Below are 24485 nucleotides of genomic sequence, written 5' to 3'. Positions count from 1 at the left end.
ACGCCGGCTCTTTGGCTTAGAAATGGAGATGAGCACCAACCCCCTGAGTCGAACTCGACTAGACTTAATGTCAGGGGAAACCTTTACTTTACTTTAGAACATTGTACTCAAAACTCCTTTCAAAATTATATAGGTTTCTTATTTTACATAGCTACAACACCCACGTGCAGGCTTTGAAATCCTGAACATTTTGTATCTTAAAGATTATTCTTAACCTTAACCCTAACCAAGAACATATCCCATACAGCAAAGGGTACTTTAGCTTCTCTTGTTGGTTCATAGATGCATCCTTCAACAGTAAAAGCTCCAGTTTAACAACGCATAAGAAGAAACCTCATCTTAAACCTGAAATGTATGCACTCCTTTATTTAAGGGAAAATGTCTCTTTTGCTTAAACTTCTGACTCCTTCCTATATGCTTTCTCTCTTGAGTTTTTTTTTCTTTTGCTGTGTTGTTTTGAAGACTGCAGCTGAACTTTCTCCCCTTGCATATCTGCCTCTTGTCTTCTTTCTTTGTCCCATCTCCCCCACACATTCCTCTTCTCATTTATCCCATCAATCTTATCACCTCCTAACTTCCTCCTCTTCCATTTGCTCACAGGGCTAATCTTCTTCAACATACTTCTTAAAATGTTTGGCTGATACCTGCTAGTTCCAAAGGCAGGCTTAGAAGAGTTTTAAACTCAGCAAGGGACGCTTTTCAAAAAGGGAAACAAATGTTAAACTGAGTCTATTTCCGCAAGCAGCTGAATTCATGATGAAACTTATTGGTATTAAAAAAAAACAAAGAATCTGCATCATCTTTAATGTTAATGCAATTAGTCTGATTGCTATGTAGATTATGACCTAAATGGAAAAGCTAGCCCTGAGTAGACCAGCTAATTTACTAGGTGTTGAGTTATCATTCAGTAATTGATTTAATGGATCAACTTTAGCTAGGAATAGCAACTGGATTTAAGCCAATATTTATCCGACTGCCCTGACTGTTTCTCTTTTTTTTAATTCCATCACAATATTGTCAGTTGTGCTAGGACAGCATACATACAGATCTGTATTTGACATGTGTTTGGATTATGGGGTACACAGGGGTGGGGGAGCCAGAACAATAATGTTTGGATGAGTTCATTATGATCTATCATCCAAACCAATGTTGTAAACTCAATTGGAGGCTAAGATCGTTGGGGAAGGCCCTGCTTTCGGTCCCCACCTGGCGAAACTGGTGGGGACGGGAGACAGGGCCTTCTCAGTGGTGGCCCCTCGTCTATGGAACTCCCTCCCCAGTGAAATTAAATCAGCCCTCTCCATACTGGCCTTAAGGAAAGAAAACCTAAAACTTGGCTTTGGGATCAGGCCTTTGGCCAGTAATGGGAGCAGTGCAATAGGAGATTATAAATTAACATTGACCTGGATTATGTGATTGTAAATTGTTGTTTTAATGTGCTGTTTTTACTGAATGGATTTTAATGTTTTAATGTTTTGTTTATTAACCAATGATATGTGTATATGCGGCATCTAATTGTTGCCTTTGTAAGGCCACCCTGAGTTCCCTTCTGGGTCGAGAAAGGTAGGATATAAGTGCGGTAAATAATAATAATAATAATAATAATAATAATAATAATAATAATACATTACACAGTCCTGGACGCTTGGGAAGTGCTTGACTTGTGATTTTGTGATATGAATTCCAGCATATATATCTCATTTGCTGTGACATACTGTGTTTTTGTGTCAGTAAATAATAAAACTTTGTTTTTATACTATCCTCTCTCCCCCAATCTTTGTAAATAAATCAATAAATCTTTGTTTTAGTTCTAGGTGATTCTAAAACGCAAGATGTTTTCAATAAGAGATTATGGAAATAAAGCCCTTTGACTGAAAAACTTTGACTTAGGTAAATAAACATAGTAAGGGGTGCATAACAGTTAGCTGGGTCAAATCTGCAATCTGCCTATCAATACATAGCTACATGCAAAGTTTTGACCTACTGGACTCACGCTAATAGATCTGACTATTTAACTAAAACACGAAAGTCCTCATCCATCATGTAAGACTCCCAAGTAACCCACATTTGTTCCAGTGGGGCCTTGAACCAAAGTTCAAGTAAACTTCAAATGGATTAAACTCAAGGTTGCTAACCTGTTTTTGACCTAAACCTTTTCTGAAAAGGAAATAAAAAAACTGCTGAATAAATGTTCTGCCATCTCCTCCCCTTGTTAACTGTTTGAGTGTCTACACAACAGTGGGTTGAATCATATCTGTAATCTAGATCCAAATCCACATCTAAGACAATTCATACACAGAGCCCCAACACAACAGGTTTTAGTACCATGCCTTTGCAGCATAATCAAAACAAAATGCAGAAGTAAAAAAGAGCCGGGAGAAAGAGATGGGGATGAGGCAGAGCGGGTAGGGTAGGGTCCAATAAATCGTTCAATCTGAATCAGGACTAGGAGAAACACTTGATCGATGTGCATAAGAACCAAACAAAGACAAACATGCAAAACCACACAGGACCAAACATAAGCCAGCCACACATCGCACAAGATGGATTGCTGCACTGTGATTCCACTAACTAGAAGTATCAGTGACATTTTATATTATTCTATCACAAATGCTAGGAGCCCCCAGTGGCGCAATGGTTTCAAACCCTTGTGCTGGCAGGACTGAAAACAGGTCGGAGGTTTGAATCCAGGGAGAGCGCGGATGAGCTCCCTCTGTCAGCTCCAGCTCTCCATGCGGGGACATGAGAGAAGCCTCCCACAAGGATGGTAAAACATGCAAAACACGTGCCCCCCCCCCCTTGGGCAACATCCTTGCAGATGGCCAATTCTCTCACATCAGAAGCAACCTGCAGCTTCTGAAGACACTCCTGACACGGAAAAAGAAAATATCAAATGCTGCTGGGGGGAGAAGGAGAGACCACCACTAAGTTCTCTTATCACTTTCCTGCAGAATTTGGAGAAGGTACTTTTTAAAACTACATACTGGTTGGAGATTCTCGGAGCTATAGCCAAAAAGAATAATGCTGCCAAACTGTGTTTTAACTGCCAGAACCATTCAGACAGGAATGCCAGCAGGAAACAGGAACATCCCACTCACACATGCACACACCCGGCACATACACAAGTATTCGGAATTTCCTAAAGATCTACACAGAAAGGAAACCCTGACTTCACAAAATTGTGCAATCGAGCAACAATCAATCTGCTGTAGCTGCAAGTTTTGTGCAAGCTTTTTATTTAATTACAGCCATGCTGAATAAGATGCTTTCTGGCCTTTCTTGAATTAGCGCCTCCAAGTCGAACAACATTTATTCTCGTCCCGATCTTCCTGGTCCAACCACACCATGATAATGCACAATCTAAACACAACCTTGCATTCCACTGCAAAAACAAAAATAGTCCTTCAAGTACTGTTTGTTGTCCACAGTTCACTGATATATGGATGAGTTTTAACTTTGCCTCATTATACGTAAACAGGAAATGGGAATCTTCATTTTTGTGCTACAGCACTTTATCTTGTGCAAATTTGACAACAAAGGCACATTTTAATCTCTTCTTCAGTATGTTTTTCAGTTCTTACCTTGACACCCTCTTTAGGAAATGCTTTCGCACTATCTCAAAAAAGCTGAGCAAAGGAGGCACAAATCACTCTCTGCTACTCACAACTAAGACCATGAACAATGAACCTAGATTGCAAACCTACACAAGTTTACTCCGATCAACAGGAACTATGTCTAAATGAGACTTGCATCTGAATAAAATTGCAGAAACATCTAATTCTTTGGGTTGTTGTAGGTTTTTTCGGGCTATATGGCCATGTTTTAGAGGCATTCTCTCCTGACATTTCACCTGCATCTATGGCAAGCATCCTCAGAGGTAGTGAGGTAGAGGGAATTCCTAGCCAAAGATATATCAATATTAGTCTCTTTTAGCATGAAAAGACATAAAATAATTAATTTGCACTAAAGAGATAGCCATATTAAAGCAGACCAAACATTAATATCTCTTTGAATACATTGACAACAAAGCAGCTATACATTAACTACCATTATTTTTACTGATTTTACTGATTAAATGTCAAAGGACATTTAATAAGATGCAAAGTTTTCAAACTTTGTGGGTTTTTAAAAAAAAATGTAATACAATTATTTGGTTCGCTCCTGATACGATAAATAAATAAATACTGATTTTGAAATCCCCTGAATAGGATGAAAGGTGTTTCCCTCTATATCTCATTTTGCATTTTCAGTTGGAGGGAAACAAACTACTGTATATCCTCGAGTATAAGACTAGTTTTTCAGTCCTTTTTTTAGGCTGAAAAAGTCTCCTCCGGCATACTCGAGTCAATGTAATTTATTATTTTACTTTGTTGTTATTATTCTTATTATTACATTTATTATTTTATTATTGTTGTTATTATTACATTTATTATTTTACTCTATTATTGTTATTGTTAAATTTATTACTTTACTGTATTGTTATTATTACATTTGTTATTTTACTCTATTATTACTGTTATTACATTCCATTACTTTACTCTATTTATTATTATTGGAGGACATGTAAGCACATTTACATTGAAGAAGGTTAGAATAATGGTTTAATCAGAATTGGACAGTCTTATCTTGAATTACAGTTTTATGTAAATATTCAAAAACATTTAACCTACTGATGCCTAAATTAATATAATATTATTGGTATCTATTTTTATTTTGAAATTTACCAGTAGCTGCGGCGTTTCCCACCCTCGGCTTATATTCGAGTCAATCCATTTTCCCAGTTTTTTGATGTAAAATTAGGTGCCTCGGCTTGTATTCGGGTCGGCTTATACTTGAGTATATACGGGATCTAGTACACAGTGCTCTTCAACTAAAATATCATTAAAATGTCTTCAAAAAACTTTCCCCCTTATCAATGAGTTCGTTTTTTAAATTAAGCCAAAATCAAAAGAATTATTGCTGCCTTTGGAAAGTTTTTCTCCTTCTCATCCTCTTCCTAATCCTAATCTGCTTGGGTTCACTGAAGTATGAAGGTGGGATAAAAATAAAAACAGTAAAATGAATTGACTCCTATGTCTCTTGCTGGCATTGCATGGAATAGCACTGCACGACCTGTGTCACTTCACTGGAACCATGCCACCGCTTAAGCCCCTTGCTTGGTGGCATAGAAATAATTGATTATTAAGGATGAAACCACAAAGACTTTGGTGAACCCTTGGTGGCTAAACCAATTAACAATCGCTGCCTGTGTACAGCTCATTTCACCTTTGCATCAGATGAAGGAGTCAGACGTGGCATAAATAAGCTGGAAATTGCCAGTAGGCCTTCCAGCCCGTCCCTTACGGCATTAGGTATGCTTGAGAGTGCACTTGAGGAGGCCGCCAGCTGCATCTGCACCGCGTCTTGTGTGCTTGAATGATGCTCTGCCCATGTGCAACCGTTCCATCTGTACTCCGCGAGACCAGGAACAAAACTTGCTTTCACACTCCTCTAAATTCACAGTAGTCCTAACTATTCTTAGGGAGAGGGGAGAGAAGTCTCAGTAGTAGCTTCAGACATGCATCTTTCTCTATATCCCTCTCCTCATCCTTACTTTTCTTCCATATAGGCAGCTTCATCCATAGCTACAGAGAAGCTGGGGCTAACAACAGGAGTTCACCCCCCCCCCCATATTCGAACCACCAACCTTTCGTTCAGCAGTTTAACCCGCTGCACCACTGGGGGCTTCAGCAAAACCCCTACTGAAAACAAGGGGTAACAGTGCCGTTTAACAACCACTTGAATCCCACACAGTAGTACCTACACATTCATGCATGTGGAAGAATGCATGAAGTGAGTTTCAATGTACAAAAAAGCAACATCTGCAGTTAACCCACTTCACTGCACTGAGGAGTAAAGTATCATTTAGCAATAAGTCTTCTGCTTCTGCTTTCCTTGACCAGCCCTTCCTCAATTCGTGGCCCAAAGTCAATTCTTTTTCCCTACATGAGATGAGGATGAAAACTCGTTTACTTAGCACATCTGTCTTTGCTTTGTCTTGTTGATATTGGGGAAAGGGCCTCAGTAACATTCCATCTGATGTCAGGCTGATAAGACAGACAGAACTGCTCCCTTTCCCAAAATGGCTAGTTGATGGGAAAAAACCGAAGGATAACGTCTTGTTTTACAAAATAATTGCACACACACATCCATCTTAATCACCATGAATGCTACAGGGCCTGACCATAACAAACAGAATGCTTTCAAGGACACCAAGAAACTTAACAACATACAATTCCCACTCTGTCCTATATCACCTACTATTAGCAAACTCACTCTCCGAATGCCTTTAGGTAAGCATATTCACCAACAACACACACAGGATTGGTATCATTTAACATGGGAACATATCAGTGTTTTCAAATGTAGCAGAATATCTGGGGGGGGGGATTAAAATCCCCCCTCCAAATATCAGAGCCCAATGAGGATTGACCATGTGGCCAAAAACATGGAGTATCTGTGGTAAGGGAAGGGGCCACAGGGGAAGGAGGAAAAGAATAGAGCTACAGAAACTGAAATAATGTGGGAAAGTGCTACAGCTGAGACCTTGAGCACAGCAATATCTTGTGATTCACCATTTAAGCCACTTGTATGGTTCTCAAGATGGCTCATAAGAAGTGACACTGAAGAACAGAACTACTACCGCCATGGCAAAAGAATGTTTGTCCACATCCAAACAAACATTTATTTTCTTTGGGATGGTAGCTGTCCATTTCTAAGCCCAATAGCCGGCGTTGTCCATAGACGCCTCCGAGGTCATGTGGTCAGAATGACTGCATGGAGCACTGTTACCTTCCCGCCAGAGTAGTACCTATTGAGCTACTCACATTTGCATGTTGTCGAACTGCTAGGTTGGCAGAAGCTGGGGCTAACAGCAGAAGCTCACCCCGCTCCCCGAATTTGAACCACTGACCTTTTGGTGAGCAAGTTCTGCAGTTTAACCCGCTGCACCATCGGGGGCCCATTAAGTTAATCCCTAACTAAATTTAAATCAGGGGTGGACACTGGCCCCATCTACATGGCTATATAATGGAGTTTCATAATGCAGCTTAGCTGCCTAGAACTACATTATGAGTCTATACTGCCATAGAATGCAGCTCAATGCAGTATGACAGGATCACTATCTTGCTGCAGCTCCCAGCATTTCTTCCCATACAGTTGGATGGGAGATTCAGTTCAACAAAAGCTGGAGATCCACTCAGCGTTTCTCAACCTTCCTAATACCGCAACCCCTTAATACAGTTCCTCATGTTGTGGTGCCCCACAACCATAATATTATTTTTGTTGCTACTTTATAACTATAATTTTACTACTGTGATGAATTGTAATGTAAGTATTTTATATCTATTTTCATTCACTGGATCAAATTTGGCACAAATACCCAAAACACCCGAATTTGAATACTGGTGGGGTAGGGATGGGGGGTTGATTTTGTCATTTGGGAGTTGTAGTTGCTGGGGTTTATAGTTCACCTACAATCAAAGAGCATTCTGAACCCTAAAAATGACAGAATTGAGCCAAACTTCCCACACAGAACCTTTTGACCAATAGAAAATACTGTGTTTTCTGGTGGTCTTTGGCAACCCCTCTGAGAAACGCTGCTATAAAGCCAGTGCTTACAGCCCTTATCCTTTATGAAAGAAAGAGCTGCTTGCCACACATTATTGTACTTCATGCTAGAGATCGCTAAAATACAGAGACTTTCTGCAAAAAACAAAATCAACAATCTTAACAGTCACACACATCAAAGAATTAAGTGGAATAGTTTACGTTTGTATTAGGCAATTCAATCATCCATCACCTGTCTTAATTTTTGCCTGTCTATGACAATACTCTGTAATTTTCTCAGGGACAACACACCAAGGGCACACACAACTTTTGGCTGCAAAACAACAATGAGCTACAGATAGCAAACAACATTACCATTTATTTTTTTTTGCCTACTGACAAGGAAAAAAAGCTTTATATGCTTTAAAGATTTGTTGTGGCACTGCCATGCTTTGCTCCAAACCGATGGAGGAGGCATGCAACACTTCAAAATGCATTTTAAAAATGGCTTACATCTGTCATTGTCATTTTGCCCAGCCATGGCATCTTCCAAAGTGACAGACTTGGGTTTCTTTTCATTGTTTCCTTTGAAGTTTTCCCAGTCTGCTTGGCTGAATCGGCAGACCTCCGGGTCTTTGGTCGCTCCGTGGCCTTCTCTCTCTTTCATCTCCAACTCTGAGAAGCGCATCATGGCCCGCTAGAAAGAAAATTGATATGAACAAACAAGATCTCACAGGAAGGCCTACTTCATTTTACCTTACCTTCTATGAAAGTAATTCCAAAAGGGAAAAGGTTCTGTTCAAAACCAAGGACCCAAATCCAATTACTAGCCCCAACTAGAGCAAATTCACTGAAGCAATGGGATTTAAATTGAGGGTCGGCTTCTCATCAACTAAGGGGTCAACTCTAGTTGGACTAACAATTGGACTTAAGCGACAATTGGATATCTATAAAATCATACAACATATTTTAAAATCTCAGTGTTGAACATACAAGGGTACACTGTATACACAAATGTACATACACATATATATACATATACACACACACACAGTTCTTCCATATATAAATGTAAATGGCACATTATATATTTAAAATTGTTGTATTTGGGGGGGGGGGGTAAAACAAACAAAACAAAAACAAAAAAATACCACACAATGAATAAAGACAACCATGGCCCACAACTTCCCTCTGTGTAATTTGAAATGAAATTTTTAACTCAAAGGTTTATGCAAGATTCTAGTAATAAAAATTTGAAGAACTGACCTCACAGTAAGCAGCAGGTAGACATAAAATACTGTCCTCTTGTAATCCTTCCATCTATGTAATTAAAATGGGCACTCAATGGATCATTTAGATAATTTCATCCATTTTTATAAGCATCAACTAAGTCTTTTCTTAACAATGCAAAACAATTTGGCTTAACTCGCCTTCCCACAAAATGCTAAAATAGCCTACAATACTTGCCATCATTCAACATCTAATTCACTTTAACTTCCTATCCTCTATGCTATCTTTTCTTTTCGGTTTGCTGCAAAAGTTGCACTAAAATAGCTTGCTAAAATTATCCTCTTTTATCAAATGCCACATATGATAGATTACTTGTTATCATTTTGGCCAAATGCAGGTAAACGACTGCAAACTATCTTTCCCTCTTGTAAATAAACAGGTCATGCATTCTTCATCTCCCCCTTAATTATTACATATTATGCTTAGGAAATTAAGGCATTTAAATACTAGTTAACTACATATAATTAATCGATCAATGTTCAACTATCTCTGACTTCATAATACAACCAAAATATTTTTAAGTACTATAGCTAGTTGTGTCAAAGTAGTCTGACACTTCTACAGGTTGAGTATCCCTTATCCAGAAATTTGAAATAATCCGAAATCCAAACGGCCCACATCAGTATCTGAGATAATGACATCTTTGGATTCTGATGGTTCAATATAAAAAAAAGTTTGTTTTATGTACAAAATTACTGAAAACATTGTGCATAAAACTACATTGGGCTACGTGTATAAGGTACCGCATATACTCAAGTATAAGCTAAGTTTTTCAGCCCTTTCTTAGGCTGAAAAAGCCCCCCTTGGCTTATACTCGAGTCAAGGTTATTTCTTATTTTACTCTAGTTTTTATTTTTTTATTTATTTATTTATTTGGGGTTCTTTTATCCCGCCCTTCTCACCCCAAAGGGATGAGAAGTAATAATGTACATTATTTTACTCTATTATAAAATGTAAAGAGTAAAATAATATACATTATTTTACTCTATTATTACTGTTATCATTACATTTTCATTATTTTACTCTACTATTATTTTTTACATTTATTATTTTACTCTATTTCTTATTATTATATTTATTTTACTTTAGTATTATTACATTTATTACTTTACTCTATTTCTTATTATATTTATTTTACTTTAGTATTGTTATTACATTTATTATTTTACTTTAGTATTGTTATTATATTTATTATTTTACTTTAGTATTGTTATTATATTTATTATTTTACTCTATTATTACTGTTATTATTACATTTCCATTATTTTACTCTATTATTATAATTACATTTATTATTTTATTCTCTTTATTATGATTGGAAGGATATGTAAGCACATTTATATTGAAGAAAGTTAGAATAATCAGAGTTGGACAGTTTTATCTTAAATTGCAGTTTTATTTAAATTTTCAAAAACATTTCACCTACTGATGCCTCAGTTAATGTAATTTTATTGGTATCTATTTTTATTTTGAAATTTATAAGTAGCTGCTGCATTTCCCACCCTCGACTTATACTCGAGTCAATACGGTTTCCCATTTTTTTGTGGTCAAATTAGGTGCATTGGCTTATACTGGAGTAAATACGGTATATATGAAACAGAAATGAATGTCATATTTCGACTTGGTTCCCATTTGCAAGATATCTCATTAAGTATATTCAAGTATTACAACATTAAAAAGTGAAAAACAGAAGACTTCTAGCCCCAAGCATTTTGGATAAGGGAAACTCAACCTGCACATACATTCCCAAACCTGCCAAATATAATTCTCAACTGCAACCTTATCATACAAGAACGCTTCAGTAGTTAACTCTCAGTGACTCACCTGCAGGGCCCGCTGTTCTCGACTCAGCTGGGTAGAATCTGCATACAGTTCAGTTGTAACGCACTTGAATCGGTCACCTACGTAACCGGCAGAGTTTGCAATTCTCTTTGCCACTTTGGATGGCTTAGGCTTCACAAGTTTGCCATCGTTAGATTCTGTGCCCTCGGTCCCCTCTTTGGCATACGTCTGGTTGACTTCAATGCTCGGCTGTGCATTTCCAATGCAAAGTGGTTTATTGTCATCGGGCATTTTGCAAAAAGACATCGCCAGGCCATCAGTCCCATGCACAGGCTCCAAGAAGACAGAGGAAGGGGGCACCGGCACTCTCTCTCTGTTCTGGCTAATTGACATGTCCTCTTTTCTTAAGTTGAACATTGCTGTGTGTGGGCTCTGGGCTTGCTTAAAGTTGTAGACTTCGTGGAAATTATTTCTCCCACATTCTTCTCTGGTCACAATAAAATCTCTGGGCTGAAAGGCCTGCTCTACCTTGTGCTTTATGGGCTCGCTTGCTTGAGTGCCGCTTTCAGCGGGAAAACTGGGTTTTATTATCATGTTTGTTTCACCTTTCACGTCCTGCTCTTCTCTCAGCTCTGCAAACGTGTGCTTGTCACTTTTGGCAGGATTCTTACTATGACCTGAAATCTGTTGTGGTTTTGCATTTCTGTCTGTAGCTGGTACCTCAAATTGTAGCTTAGTGCTGGTTTCCAGCACCTCCGGCAATCTGCTTCTTAAAATAGGATCCTCATAACGGAGCCTTTCATGTGATCGAGATCTCCTTTCCGATTTGTCATCTTTCAGCTCCAAAGCTGTTGTGTGTGGCAACAGCATTGGGTGCACCATCCCTATGCCTAATGTATCCTGATAGGTCACAAACTCACCTCTGCTCGTTGGCAGGCTGTATGGGATTGTAGGTTTGGGGGCCAGATGACCAGGGAAAAGGCTGCCGTTTGGTAAGAGAATGGGGTGAGGATATACGGGTGCTTTTCCGTGCAGAGACAAAGGGCCTATAGCTAAGCCTTCGGGAACAGGATATGGGAGATAGCTCCTCTGGTAGGGCAACGGTGGAGACCGGAATGCATCGTTAGGAGGAAAAAAGATGGACGTTGGTGTTGGTGTGAGTGTGCTCTCGCTTGCTTTGAAGACAGGTTCTTGATTGTTGCATTTAGCTGCCTTACTACTGTGCTTGGAAGATGGCGTCGCTAGAGGCTGCCCAACATGTTGGATGACAGACGCAGCAGTGGTCTCGACGGAGCTGCTCGTTTTAGGGCAATCCACATTGGCATTCGGGGCCGGAGAAGCGGATGCTGGCCGACCCCCGGTTGATACAGACCCTGAAACGTTACTGACAACTGCTTCTGTCCCTCCCATCCTGGGACACGAAGAGCTTCGCTGTTGTGGCGTCCCCCAGTCCAATGCTTTGTTTTTCAATGGCATGTTTTTTGCACTGCTATTGTCTTCACTCGGAGCTGGGCCGGGAACCACCCAGGAGGAAGGTGCGGTGCTAATTATTTCAGGTCTATAGACAGGACAGCAGTTTCCAGGAGAAATGGTTTCTTTGGGAAGATCACTTCCAGGTAAAACCAGTCCGCTTCCAGCCCTGCTATGAACTAACACAGTCGGTGTCATTTTCTTAATGTGATCCAGTTTGGCTGTCTCTGCATCCACAACCTTAGATGACAAATCCAGTGGTTTGTCTATAACATCTTTGGTAACAGTTTGTTGTTTCTCTAACAATGGAGGGGATCTGCTCTCCTTCCTATCATGACTGGTTTTCCTTGCATGCACGGTGGGTTGCTGCGAAATGTCAGCCGTCTCGTGTGTTTTGGGGGCCTTCCCAGTAGAGACCCTGGAAGGAAAGTCACTGCTTACATTCATGTATGGCTTTGGGAGCACAACTGAAGAAGGAGACGTCGAAATCCTAGAGAGGTGCTTATGGAACTCTGAGTAAGCATCTCCAGGCTGCGGCTGCAAATGAACTCTCGGCGAGGGTCGTGGCGAATGGGACAGGAGACCCGCAGGCTCTGTGGGCATGCTGTTAGCGGCCGGCTTGGCAGATGGAAGCCGAGGCGGCTTGCTGTTCTGGATATGTGGGTAGGCGTGAGAGTCCACAGGATTCCCAGGACTGACTCCCATCTTCCAAGACAAGCTTTTCTCTGGACAGTGTCCCAAAGGAGGAAGTACGGGGGCTGCTGCTGCGGCGGAGAGCCTCAAAGGTGAAGCCAAGGAAGATGGAATGTGAGGAGTGACGTAATGAGAAGGTGGCAGGTACAAAAAACGCTCGCCATTGGTACAGACAGGGGAGTACGCCAGGTGCTGCGGCAAGCTGTAGCTGGATTGCTGAGGTAGCAAGGTCTTATACATGTTCAGCGAATACTTATTTGGTGATTCAAGAAAAGGATAAATAGCACCCTCCATGTAAGGACTTACCCAGGGTAACCTTAGGTAACTAGCACCATTGACATTGAGAGGACTTGGTTTGTCGCTAGAGGTTCTGTCCAAGCCCAAGGTTTCCCCGGCAGGCGGAACAGAACTCTTTTGTATTCCAGGTGGTGTTTTGTATATAGCGCTGAAGCCATTTGGGGGCTTTCCAGCCACATTTTCAATTGTTTCAGTAGGATTCGTCTTGAACTGTAACTCTGGATTTCTTTCAGGAGCAAATCCAAGGCCAGCAATTGCACTTGCAGCATCTCGAGGCTTGTCTGAGCCAAGTCCACATAAGCTGGGAAAGACAATACTACCAGGGACTCTGAGTCCTTCCCGCATAAGTCCAGTCCGGTCCATGCTCAGAGCAGCAAGACTGTCAATGCGATGCACGCCTGTTGCATCCACCTCGGTAGAAGAAGAAAGATGTTACTTTGGCATCTAGTCCAAGTACAACTCTATACATTTTGAAATGACTAGAAACAACAAAAAGTGAACACATTTTTTCATTATTAGCAAGAGGTGTGGGGTGATTAAACAGATGCACGCAAAGGAGTACAGGAAATCAAACATTTAAAAGTATAGGCTGCTTTATGCTTGGGTGTAAAGGGTCTGTCAGCTGCCAAATTAGATTTTTCAGGAGCCCCCGGTAGGGCAATGGGTTAACCCACTGTGTTGGCTGAACCACTGACCGAAAGGTCGATGGTTCAAATCCAGAGATCGAGGTGAGCTCTCATATGTCAGCTCCAACTTCCCATGCGGAGACATGAAAGAAGCCTCCCATAGGGTGGTAAAACAACCGGGCGTCCCTTGGGTCAATTCGCTCACACCAGAAGCAACTTGCAATTTTTCAAATTGCTCCTGAAAAAAAAATAGATTTTTTTTAAAAAACTAACATTATTAATTTGATTCGCATCTAGAATCTTCTATATCAAGAAAAATATCTACATTGGTTTTCTCTTTAAAGGCTCTTAGCCTTTGGTCTTCCAGATGCTTTGGACTTCAGCTCCCAGAATTCCTGACTATTGCCCAAAAATTCTGGTTGGGACGTATGAGAATTAAATATTTAGAAGATCAATACCAATTTAAACAGCGGTTTCTTAATAATACAGACCCACTCTCCATGTCTACGGATTCAACCACCGTAATTAGAAAACATGGGTTCTTTTTTTTTATTTCCCAAAAGCATACCCTGATTTTGCCATATAATATAAGGAGCACCATTTTATTACACTATTGTCTCTACTGGAATTGGGGCATCCATGGATTTTGGTATGCATCGGGTCACTGTAACCAAACCACAGTAGATGCCAAAGGCCCACAAGGCAACACACACTCCCATTAAAATAAATAGACTTCAACAATTACATCCTTTTCTACTGCAATTCTTTTATGGTTATGTTCCCAGCAGAAATCTCAGGTGCACACTTGTATATGCCACATACCCATATTTCAAAAATATTGTAAATCAGAGATAATGCCCCTATTACTTCTATTCCACAGCTAATTAGTAATATTTAGACCACAATTCTATGCACATTTCCCTCGTCATAAGTTCCACTGAACTCAGTAGGGCATTTGTCTAGATACGTGTATATAGATTTGCACAATTAGTAACTCCAAAGGCCATCTTCTCCACAGAGGGCCTCAATTACTGCTTTCCCCATATGTAAACAGAATTGTTTAGAGGACAAAAAAGATCACGCCTGTAATAGCACTACTCCTTTGGTCTCTTATGTACTTAATATGTTGCCTTCTGACTAAAATGAGATAAAGTAAACTACTCACTCCAGGAAAAATGCATATGACAGAACAAGGGTGGGCAACTACACGCAGGGGGGCAATTTTCACCCACGTCCGTCCCCAAACAAGTTACATAAACTAAAATGTTTCTTACCACGCTATGGTTCAGGTGATTTTCCTCTCTTAATTCCAGCCTGTTTTTTGAAGCGTCTCCATCATTAACTGGAATTTTTCTATTTTTTAAAAGAAAGACACACAAAAAAGTAAAGACATAAACACTTCCCTGCAAAGTTTTGACTGAACTGTTTTATTAGTACAGCCTAGCTGATAAAGGTGATGGCTCGAATCCAGTTGGTGTCAGAGACACGTAAGTTTTCTTACTCATGGTTGTACTTTTTAGGTTGCTGCACAACTGATGTATTCCATGTCGAAGCCTTTCATGGCTGAAATCACTGGGTTGCTATGAGTTTTCCGGGCTGTATGGCCGTGTTCTAGAAGCATTCTTTCCTGACGTTTCACCCATATATATGCCAAGCATCCTCACAACTTCAGAGGATGCTTGTAATAGATGTGGGTGAAACATCAGGAGAGACTGCTTCTGAACATGGCCATACAGCCTGGAAAACTCACAACAAACCACAGTTTATATACTTTGTATGGGAGTCCAAAGGACTTGTACCATATGGATGCCTGTCATAGATACAGGTGAAATGTCAGGAGAGACTGCTTCTCGAACATGGCCATACAGCCGGGAAAACTCACAACAAACCACCTTTTATATACTTTGTATGGGAGTCCAGAGGACTTACGCCATATGGATGCCTGCCAGAGATACAGGCGAAATGTCAGGAGAAAATGCTTCTGGAACATAGTCATACAGCTGGGAAAACTCACAACAAACCACAGTTTATATACTTTGTATGGGAGTCCAAAGGCCTTATGCCATATGAATGCCTGCCATAGATACAGGCGAAATGTCAGGAGAGAATGCTTCTGGAACATGGCCATTCAGCCCGGAAAACTCACAACAAACCACTGCATCTGCAACCCAGTGATGTATTCATGGTTGCATATGAAGAGGTTTGAAAGTGCAACCATTTCACACATATTTGCACATTCTTGGATGGATCCCACATATTTATTGTGGTCATCAATGCACCACTGCATTCACTAAGATTGCAGAAGTGATCTTTGTGAGATTCGACAATAAAGCAAATGCAGTGATAGATGTAATGTCAATTGTACAATATCAGAGATACAAAGCAGTATGTAAATCACGGCCTTATAGCCCCTTACTTATAGCTAGCAAAAAAAAGTGTGTGGTGCCTTTAAATCTCTCCACGACATACATATATATAGCGTCCCTACTTCGTGGATTTTCACTTTTTGCGGGTGGTCCTGGAACATAACACCCACAATAAGTGAGGGAACACTGTACAGGAAAACAACGTTATGTCGTATTTCACATTCCTGTATTCTTAAGACACTCCAAAAATGTAGGAAGAGGATTAACACATACTTCTAATATCATACACATGTCAACTGCTCAGTGCTGAAGAGGGAGCCACACATCTGTGACTTGGTTGCGTTGCAGCTCTGGGACTTGTTATCACAGAAAACACCGATAAAGAATGCACCTTAGTGCCAAGCTTGCAAATCCCAGGGACACAATTGCTGACATGCAGCAGAAGGGAAGTTTCATCATTCCCCAGAAGGGCAAGCTCCACTCCTATTATATTTAAAGTGGCACTATCAACTTTCAAGATGAAAGCATCTCCCACGCTTTGGTCCAGCTCTCATATTTTATTGTTCCAACTACCTGCAAAATGCAGCTGAAGGAAACAGAAAAATAGCATCCTGCTCACATGCATCCCCTTTCTTCCCTTTTCTCTCCGTTTTGGTTGTCAGGCATGTTCAGTACGGGATTCGAGAGGTAGATAGTTGCTGCTTATCCTGACTCTTCTAGGCAGGAACATGCAGCTATGGGAGGAAGAACTAAAGCTTGCTCACTTTGTTTATTCCAGATACACTACTACAAATTAACAGTGAAGGTCTGTGTTTCTCCAGCCTTCTGTCACCATCCTCCCATTGCAGATGCTGCTAAAAACTTCTAGCTGGACAGAGAACAAGGATAAAAAGTGGAGCTAGGGACACATAAAAAAGGCTTTGTAAAAAGGAAGGCTTTATTAACAGAGGTATGCCTCTGTGTCAGTGGTTCTCAACCTGTGGATCCCCAGGTGTTGTGGCCTACAACTCCCAGAAATCCCAGCCAGTTTACCAGCTCTTAGGATTTCTAGGAGTTGAAGGCCAAAACATCTGGGGACCCACAGGTTGAGAACCACTGCTCTATGTAATTGTAACCATGGTCTCGCTAAATTGAATAGGGCTTAAACAAACAACTAACTTGATCTGTTGATTTCAATGGAACCTAATCATGGTAACGGTAAAGGTTTCCTCTTGACATTAAGTCTAGTTGTGCCTGACTCAGGGGAGTGGCGCTCATCACCATTTCTAAGCCCATGAGTCGGCATTGTCCATAGACATCTCCAAGGTCATGTGGCCGGCATGCAGTTACCTTCCTGCCAAGGCAGTACCTATTGATCTACTCACATTTGCATGTTTTCGAAATGCTAGGTTGGCAGAAGCTAGGGCTAACAGTGGGATCTTACCCCGCTCCCCGGATTCAAAAAATCAACCCATCGGCAAGTTCAGCGGTTTAACCCGCTGTGCCACTGGGGGCTCTCCATGGCTAAGGCCAAATTGTCACATTTATCATAGTATAACAAATAGTATTACAAATTTTAACTGCTGGGCAAATTATTTCTCTCACTTTGCAGATCATACCACGTGGAAACTCACACTAATTCAAAAGGAACACAATGCCAGGTTTTAGTACCCTATTTCTCACAAATATAATGAACTCCAGTAGCAATGTAAAGGCATATGCTTGGTAATATCAGAGAGGCATACATTTAGATCAGAGAGACTTGCACACATACGTTTGTGTGCATAGACAAAACAGAGAAACAGGTGACTCTGGGAAGTAAATTTTTGAAATAGTAGGTCCCCATGCAAAAAGGCGAGAGGAAGGCAAAAGGAAAGCAATTTCACTCTCCAGAAACAGACCTTTCAGTTTAACTTAAAGCTTAAATATTTACCTGTCTTCATTAATGCCACACATGCGGACCCTCTCATTGCTCATCCAACTATGAACGTTGCTATACAGGGGGGTTGCAGAAAGCATGACGTCACCTTAAAACAGCAGCCTTCCTTCACAAGTATTTAAAATCTGTTTGAAAACAAGAAAAAAAGGGAATTGAGAAGACTAGTTTAGGAGGAAGCAGGAAAATCACAAGGAGAATCATGAGCCCCCTCATTTGATAATTAATGATAATTAATAAGGAACACAAGATTGGTATGGGGTTTGAGATACTGAGTTAAAACACAGACCAAGAGTGCTGATAGATCAGATAACATGGGGCCTTTTCCCCAGCACACTTCCTTATCCCATGCAATGGAAAGATCAACCGTTACTCAATTTCAACCTCTACTTGCATTGAGTTTCATTAGAAATGGAAACAATTATGTATCAATGATCAAGAGTCCCTTGTCTTGTACTCAGGTAACAGACACTTCCTGGACTCTCCAGCAGAATACACCTTAGCAATGTCTTTAATGTTTTAAGTTTGGAGTGATGTGTTGGACCCTATTAAGGTGGTATACACTTTATAACACAATTCAGCTGCTCATAAGGACTTCATGCAGGACTCTGGTGTAAGATCTCCAACTGAACTAAACACAACCTGTCATAATTGGTGTCCCCCTTTATAGAAGGGCTGGACAAAGTAAGGTCTCAAAGGACCATTTGCTGATCCTCAAAGCTTCCGGATTCCCTGGACAATCCTTTTTCTGCCCAATCACCCTGAAAAGGCCTGTTCCGGGAATCTTTTCGATAAGATACAGACGTCTAACATCCAACCTTCACTCACTCAATTTATCCAACCAGGAAGGCCTTCTAGCCACTTCTGTAGCCCATGAGACCCCAGAAGAAACTGGGCCCTGGATCCCCCGCAGTTGCCCACCCTAGTATTGTTGTAACACATTTCCCAACCAGTGGTCTACAAGAACTAAAATATGGTCCACAGCCTCACCGTTACTACACCATTGCAGCTGCTGGTCTCATGAAACCCTCTTATAGAGCCAAGGCTTATTAAATATGGTTTTCTGTGGGCAAGCAGACAGTGACTACTGGATGGCATATGTTCTATATCAGAAACCAGAGCTGATGTGGTCTATCCAATGTAGTTTTCTGAATCAGCAACTCAAATAAACAAACGGAATCTAAAGTTGATCAAAAACTGATTCGTAACCCTTTTGGTACTATTGTTGGAGAGTGGTCCCTGGTCAAAAAAAGATTGGGAACCACTTTGCCGCCCTAATGATTTCAGAATACACGACAGGCTCCAGGAAACTTTTTACTGAAGGAAGAAATACAAAACTTCCTTTGCATATCTCAAGGTTTTTTCTTCTTCTTAAAGACTTAGAAGAAAATAAATTGCTTCCTCTGTGATTAGCATCGGCCCTCCACGTTTGCCAGGTTTATGTTTGTGAATTTGATTATTCATAGATTTGATTAGAATGTTTTCTCCAGGCATTTCACAGAGTGTCACTGGAGGACATACGAGATTCCCAGAGATAATGCTCCTCTAGAAATCCCTAGGTCCTCCAATGTAATTCTATGTTCAACATTTGGCAGAGGGTTGTTTCAGAGGACTTCCTAGAGACGTGTTCTCTCAGGTGAAAAAGGTGATATTTTTATTCCCATTTTTTTTTTTCATTTTTGCAGGGGTCCTGTGCCCTTAACTCCAGAAAATGCAAAGAACTGACTGTACTGACCACCGTGAAGTTTCTTTTCCCCATGCAAGAAAACATACCACCTTAAGTACTAATTTTTTTTTTTGTCATGTCAGGAGTGACTTGAGAAACTGCAAGTCGCTTCTGGTGTGAGAGAATTGGCCGTCTGCAAGGACGCTGCCCAGGGGACACCCAGATGAATTGATGTTTTTATGATCCTTGTGGGAGGCTTCTCTCATGTCCCCGCATGAGGAGCTGGAGCTGATAGAGGGAGCTCATCCACTTCTCCCCGGATTCGAACCTGCGACCTGTCGGTCTTCAGTCCTGCCGGCACAGGGGTTTAACCCACTGTGCCACCGGGAGCTCCTTTTGGTACTAACATTGTAGAATGGCTCCATGGTCCAAGTGGTCCCTGGTCAATAAAAGGTTGGGAACCACTGCTCTATACTGACTGCTTAGCTCATTGTGAAACTGACAGAGAAGGAAACAATTTCACTGTGCAGATGATTACATGTAAAATCCTAGAACCAGTTCCAGGATCCTCAGAATCCGTGGTTTCATGGAAGAATTGGGAAAGAATTGGGATTTTTTTCCAAAACCCCTCCACAATACACATTTGAGGTTCGGTGCGCTCGTCCCTTAATTGGTTTCACCCTGCAATTGGTTTATACTTAGGTCAGCTGATGCACATTGATTTCATCCAACATTCGTAGCATGATTCATCAAAACCAGTGGTGCCCAACCTGTGGTGCTCCAGGCGTTTGGGACTCCCACGCCAAGAAGCTTAGCCAACTTATCCAATGGTCAGGAGCTGAAGTCCAAAACACTTGGAGGGCCAAAGGTTGTGAACCAGTGATAGAAAAACAGTGCTGCCTCCTGAACGCATTTTGTAGCCAGCATAGATGTGCCTAGACAAGAGAAAGAGAGAGAAATCTTTCCCAATGTATTAATTTTAAGGAAAACGAGGTGCCCATTTGCGTTTTCTGAAGGAGACCTTCCAAAGGCTCCAGCCTTCTCCAAGAAAATAAAGCAAAACTTGGAAGCGCTCTGGAGGTTCGGAATGCCATTGGCACACAAGAGGCTCTAATTTTAAACCCAGCAGCCACAATTTCGTTTTCCTGGAGCCGGAGTCCGCATCCCGGCCCTGAAAGGGGTTAAAAATAGTAAGTAGGTTGGTAATCTTGCTCTCCTCCCTGGCTGGCCCCAGCCTTCCCCCCTCCCACCCCCATTTGATTAAGTAACCAAACCCTGGTGGCTTTTACCACTGGAGCTGCTGTTGTTCCTGCGCTGCCGCTCTGAGTGCTTTCAGTAATTCAATGACGCCTGCTCACTCCAGGGAAAGAAATCATTAGCGGGCTCACTGGAGAAGCATTAGCAGTCCGAAAGGATCGGCGCTGCGTGCAATGGGGGCGGAGGGGGGATGCTGGGGGGGGGTGCAGGTGAAAGGCAGGCCGGATTTTCGCATCCAGCCCCAGAAGGGCCTCCTCGCCCGGCCTTTTTTTATTCCCTCCCCAAACGAGCCCATCTCCACCCGCATTAAATTCTAGTTTGCTGCATGAGTGAAGTGTCAGGACAAGCTGCGTTTTATTAACACGATTATCGCGGCGCATGATTTATTCCAGGGCTGGATTTTAATTGCTCTTTGGAGGTTCAGTCGTTTCTTTTGACTGAGCTTCAGCCTGCATCCCCGCTGTTAAATGCCGGGTTAATAAGTAGGGGGAGCCTTTAATGCACACAGGATACCCCCTTCAACCCTTCCTCTCGCCAAAAAAATAAATAAAAGGAGATTGAAGGAGGGAGAGGGAGGGAAGCACATGCCAAACACAGAAGCCTTTGCAAAAGGCAAGGACCAGAGGTGCTGTCCAGGGCACATCTCCACCAGGCATGGGCAGACTTGGGGCCTCCACATGTTTTGGACTTCAACTCCCACCATTCCTAACAGCCTCAGGCCCTTTCCTTTTCCCGCTTAAGCGGCTGAGTAGGAAAAGGAAAGGGCCTGAGGCTGTTAGGAATGGTGGGAGTTGAAGTCCAAAACACATGGAGGCCCCAAGTCTGCCCATGTCTGATCTACACTGTATAATCAAAGCAGTCTGGCCCTGCTAACTGCTAGGCCACAATGCTATGGAATCATGGCACTTCCAATTTCACAAAGGCTTTGGCTTTCTCTGGCCAAGAGTGCACCGAACTACAACTCCCACGATTCCATAGCCATTAAAGTGGAGCCAGACTGCCTTCATTCTACAGTGTAAACTTGTCCTTTTCACACCCTCACTCGTAAACATAGCTATCCCTGAAAATGCTATCCGGATTTCAACTATATCATCACACTAGAGAAAAAATATTATTTATTTATTATTTCAAATATTTGTACCCCACCCTTCTCTACCCCTGAAGGGGGACTCACGAGTGGCTTACAACCGGCAACAATTCGATGCGCCATATATACAACAGTAGACAATAAATTAGATTTTAAAATCATTTAAAATAGTACAAATAGTCCGAGTTCAACAATCAACAACTTAATCTAAAGCCAATCCACAGTCCATTTTCCATTGAATTGTCATCATTTTTTATTGTCAACCTGCTATCCAAATACCTGGTCCCATAGCCACGTCTTCAATTTTTTCCTAAAGGAAAGGAGGGAAGTAGTTGACCTAATTTCGCTGGGGAGCGAGTTCCACAAGTGGGGGGACACTGCCGAGAAGGCCCTGTCCCTCATCCCACCAAGTGCATTTGCTACGAAGGTGGGATTGAGAGCAGGGCCTCCCTGGAAGATCATAAATTTCGAGTTGGGACGTAACGGGAGATACGTTCGGACAAGTAAGCCGGGCCAGAACAGTATAGGGCACCAAAAATCCACTTAAAATCCGGTGTCTGCCTCCTGCAAAATTCTGGGGTTTGTAGTTTAGTGAGGTTGTTAAAGGCTCCTCCCTAAACTACAAACCCCAGAATTCTGCAGGAGGCAGAAACCGGATTTTAAGTGGATTTTTTTCTCTCTCGTGTGATGAAGTAGTTGGGTTGAAATCAAGAGACTTTTCACATTCTAGTGATATTTGGGCCCCATCTACACTGACCATTCAATGCAGCTTAAAGCTACCTTCCAACTGTGGTGGCCAGACAACAAAAGTGCAGAAAACAAAGCCCTTAAGGAGCATCAGTGCTCTGTGGTTTGTGTCATCACCATCCAGGTCTCCAGCAGGATTTCCTCCATAATGGTCTGCACAGAGAAATCACTTTAGTCAATATCATTTTGAAACTGCTTTACATAGTCAGTGTAGATGTGCCCAAAAGTCAGGTTAGGACTGGGTAGTAGTGGCTGGTTGGAGAGCAGCAGCAGTAGTTGTGACATGGGCCTGGACTTTACACATACACACAAAGAGAAAAACACTGTTCTCATGTGCCAGCTACAAAAACTGAAAAGTCCAGCACATACAAATTAACCCAACCTAGGTAGGGCATGCCTATAGTGACCATTTAGATCTGTGTGAAATTGGAAGAGAAGGAAACGACTTCATTGTGTGGATTATTACATGTGAAGTCCTGGAATCAGTTCAAGGCCTGGGGGTGTTTTATACACTGCAGAGGCTGAACTCTAATGAGTCCCAGTGCTTTGAATGTGTTTTTCCTGCTTCTTGGTCATGGAGAAATTGGGTGTGTTTTTCCACTTTCCTCCCACTGCAATGCACATGTGTGGGTTGCTAGAGCACTTGCAATGTGGTCTCACCTTGCAATATGGTTTACACCTAGGTGCACTGATGCGCACTACTCTTTCGGAGCGCCCCCTACTTTGCTTATCTCTATTTAATAATAATGCATATACCTGTGCTGTCAAGCTGTCTTCAAACTGCATTCAGTGGTCAGTGCAGATATGCCCTTACTTAAGATGGGAAAAGGGAGGGACCTCCAGAAGCCTTGTACCTCACACAAGGCTTCTGGAGATGCACCTACACACTGTAGAATGAATGCATTTTGGTACCACTAGAATGGCTATGCCTCAAGCCAATGGAATCATGGGAGTTATATTTATTTATTATTTACTTATTTCCGGTATTTCTACCCTGTCCTCTACCCCCTAGGGGGGACTCAGGACGGCTTTCAACAGGCACCGATATGATGCCGATACATGACAATCACAATAATACAATCACAATTGAACATAATTCATAATTAAAACAGTACATAAGCAGTAATTAAAAACAGTAAAAAGCAGTAAGAACAGTCTCATTAGTTATAGCTTGGGGAAGCACTTTGGCAGAAAAGGCTAAAGACCAATGGGCTAAACCCTTGTGACGACAGGACTGCTGACTGAAAGGTCGGTGATTTGAATCTAGGGAGTGGGATGAGCTCCTGTCTGTCAGCTCCAGCTTCTCATGTGGAGACATGAGAGAAGTCTCCCACAGGATGGTTAACACATTAGGGCATCCCCTAGGCAACGTCTCTGCAGACAGCCAATTCTCTCACACCAGAAGCGACTTGCAGTTTCTCAAATCGCTCCTGACACAAAAAATAAAAAAGCTCATATGTTTCCATAGCATTGAACCTTGGCAGTTCAAATGGTATCAAACAGCATTAATTCCACCGCAAAGATGCTTCCTAGGAGATCCCAGAAATCCCTTTTTACAGGACCCCAACATGAAATGGCAGGGCTCTCTGCTCTCTCCTCCTTGCACATCATACTCACGAAGTAGGCCCAAAGTGCTTGGAGAAACAGAGAAAGGAAGGCACCCTTCACCCCCACCTCGCCTTCCTTCCTTTCAACCCACTCC

General features: G+C 41.7%; 1 protein-coding gene across 9 annotated transcripts in view; it reads right to left on the bottom strand.

Annotated features, from left to right (window-relative positions):
• BCOR (BCL6 corepressor) overlaps nucleotides 1-24485 on the bottom strand; it is a 114600-nt gene that overhangs the window by 35511 nt on the left and 54604 nt on the right. For 8 of the 9 annotated variants that reach the window (XM_060770185.2, XM_060770178.2, XM_060770184.2 and 5 more), the window contains exons 2-6: nucleotides 18024-18154; nucleotides 15020-15098; nucleotides 10702-13530; nucleotides 8854-8907; nucleotides 8101-8284 (exon numbers count right to left, since the gene is read on the bottom strand). In XM_060770185.2, coding sequence (XP_060626168.2) covers nucleotides 8101-8284; nucleotides 8854-8907; nucleotides 10702-13530; nucleotides 15020-15098; nucleotides 18024-18109 — 3232 coding nt within the window. In that variant the 5' untranslated portion in view covers nucleotides 18110-18154. The remainder of the gene's footprint in view (nucleotides 1-8100; nucleotides 8285-8853; nucleotides 8908-10701; nucleotides 13531-15019; nucleotides 15099-18023; nucleotides 18155-24485) is intronic. The other variant, XM_060770183.2, reaches the window with a different exon arrangement.

This window comes from Anolis sagrei, chromosome 3, assembly GCF_037176765.1.
Source record: "Anolis sagrei isolate rAnoSag1 chromosome 3, rAnoSag1.mat, whole genome shotgun sequence".
Lineage (NCBI taxonomy): Eukaryota > Metazoa > Chordata > Lepidosauria > Squamata > Dactyloidae > Anolis > Anolis sagrei.
The sequence above is the reverse complement of the archived record's forward strand: the minus strand, read 5'-3'. Positions and strand labels throughout refer to the sequence as shown.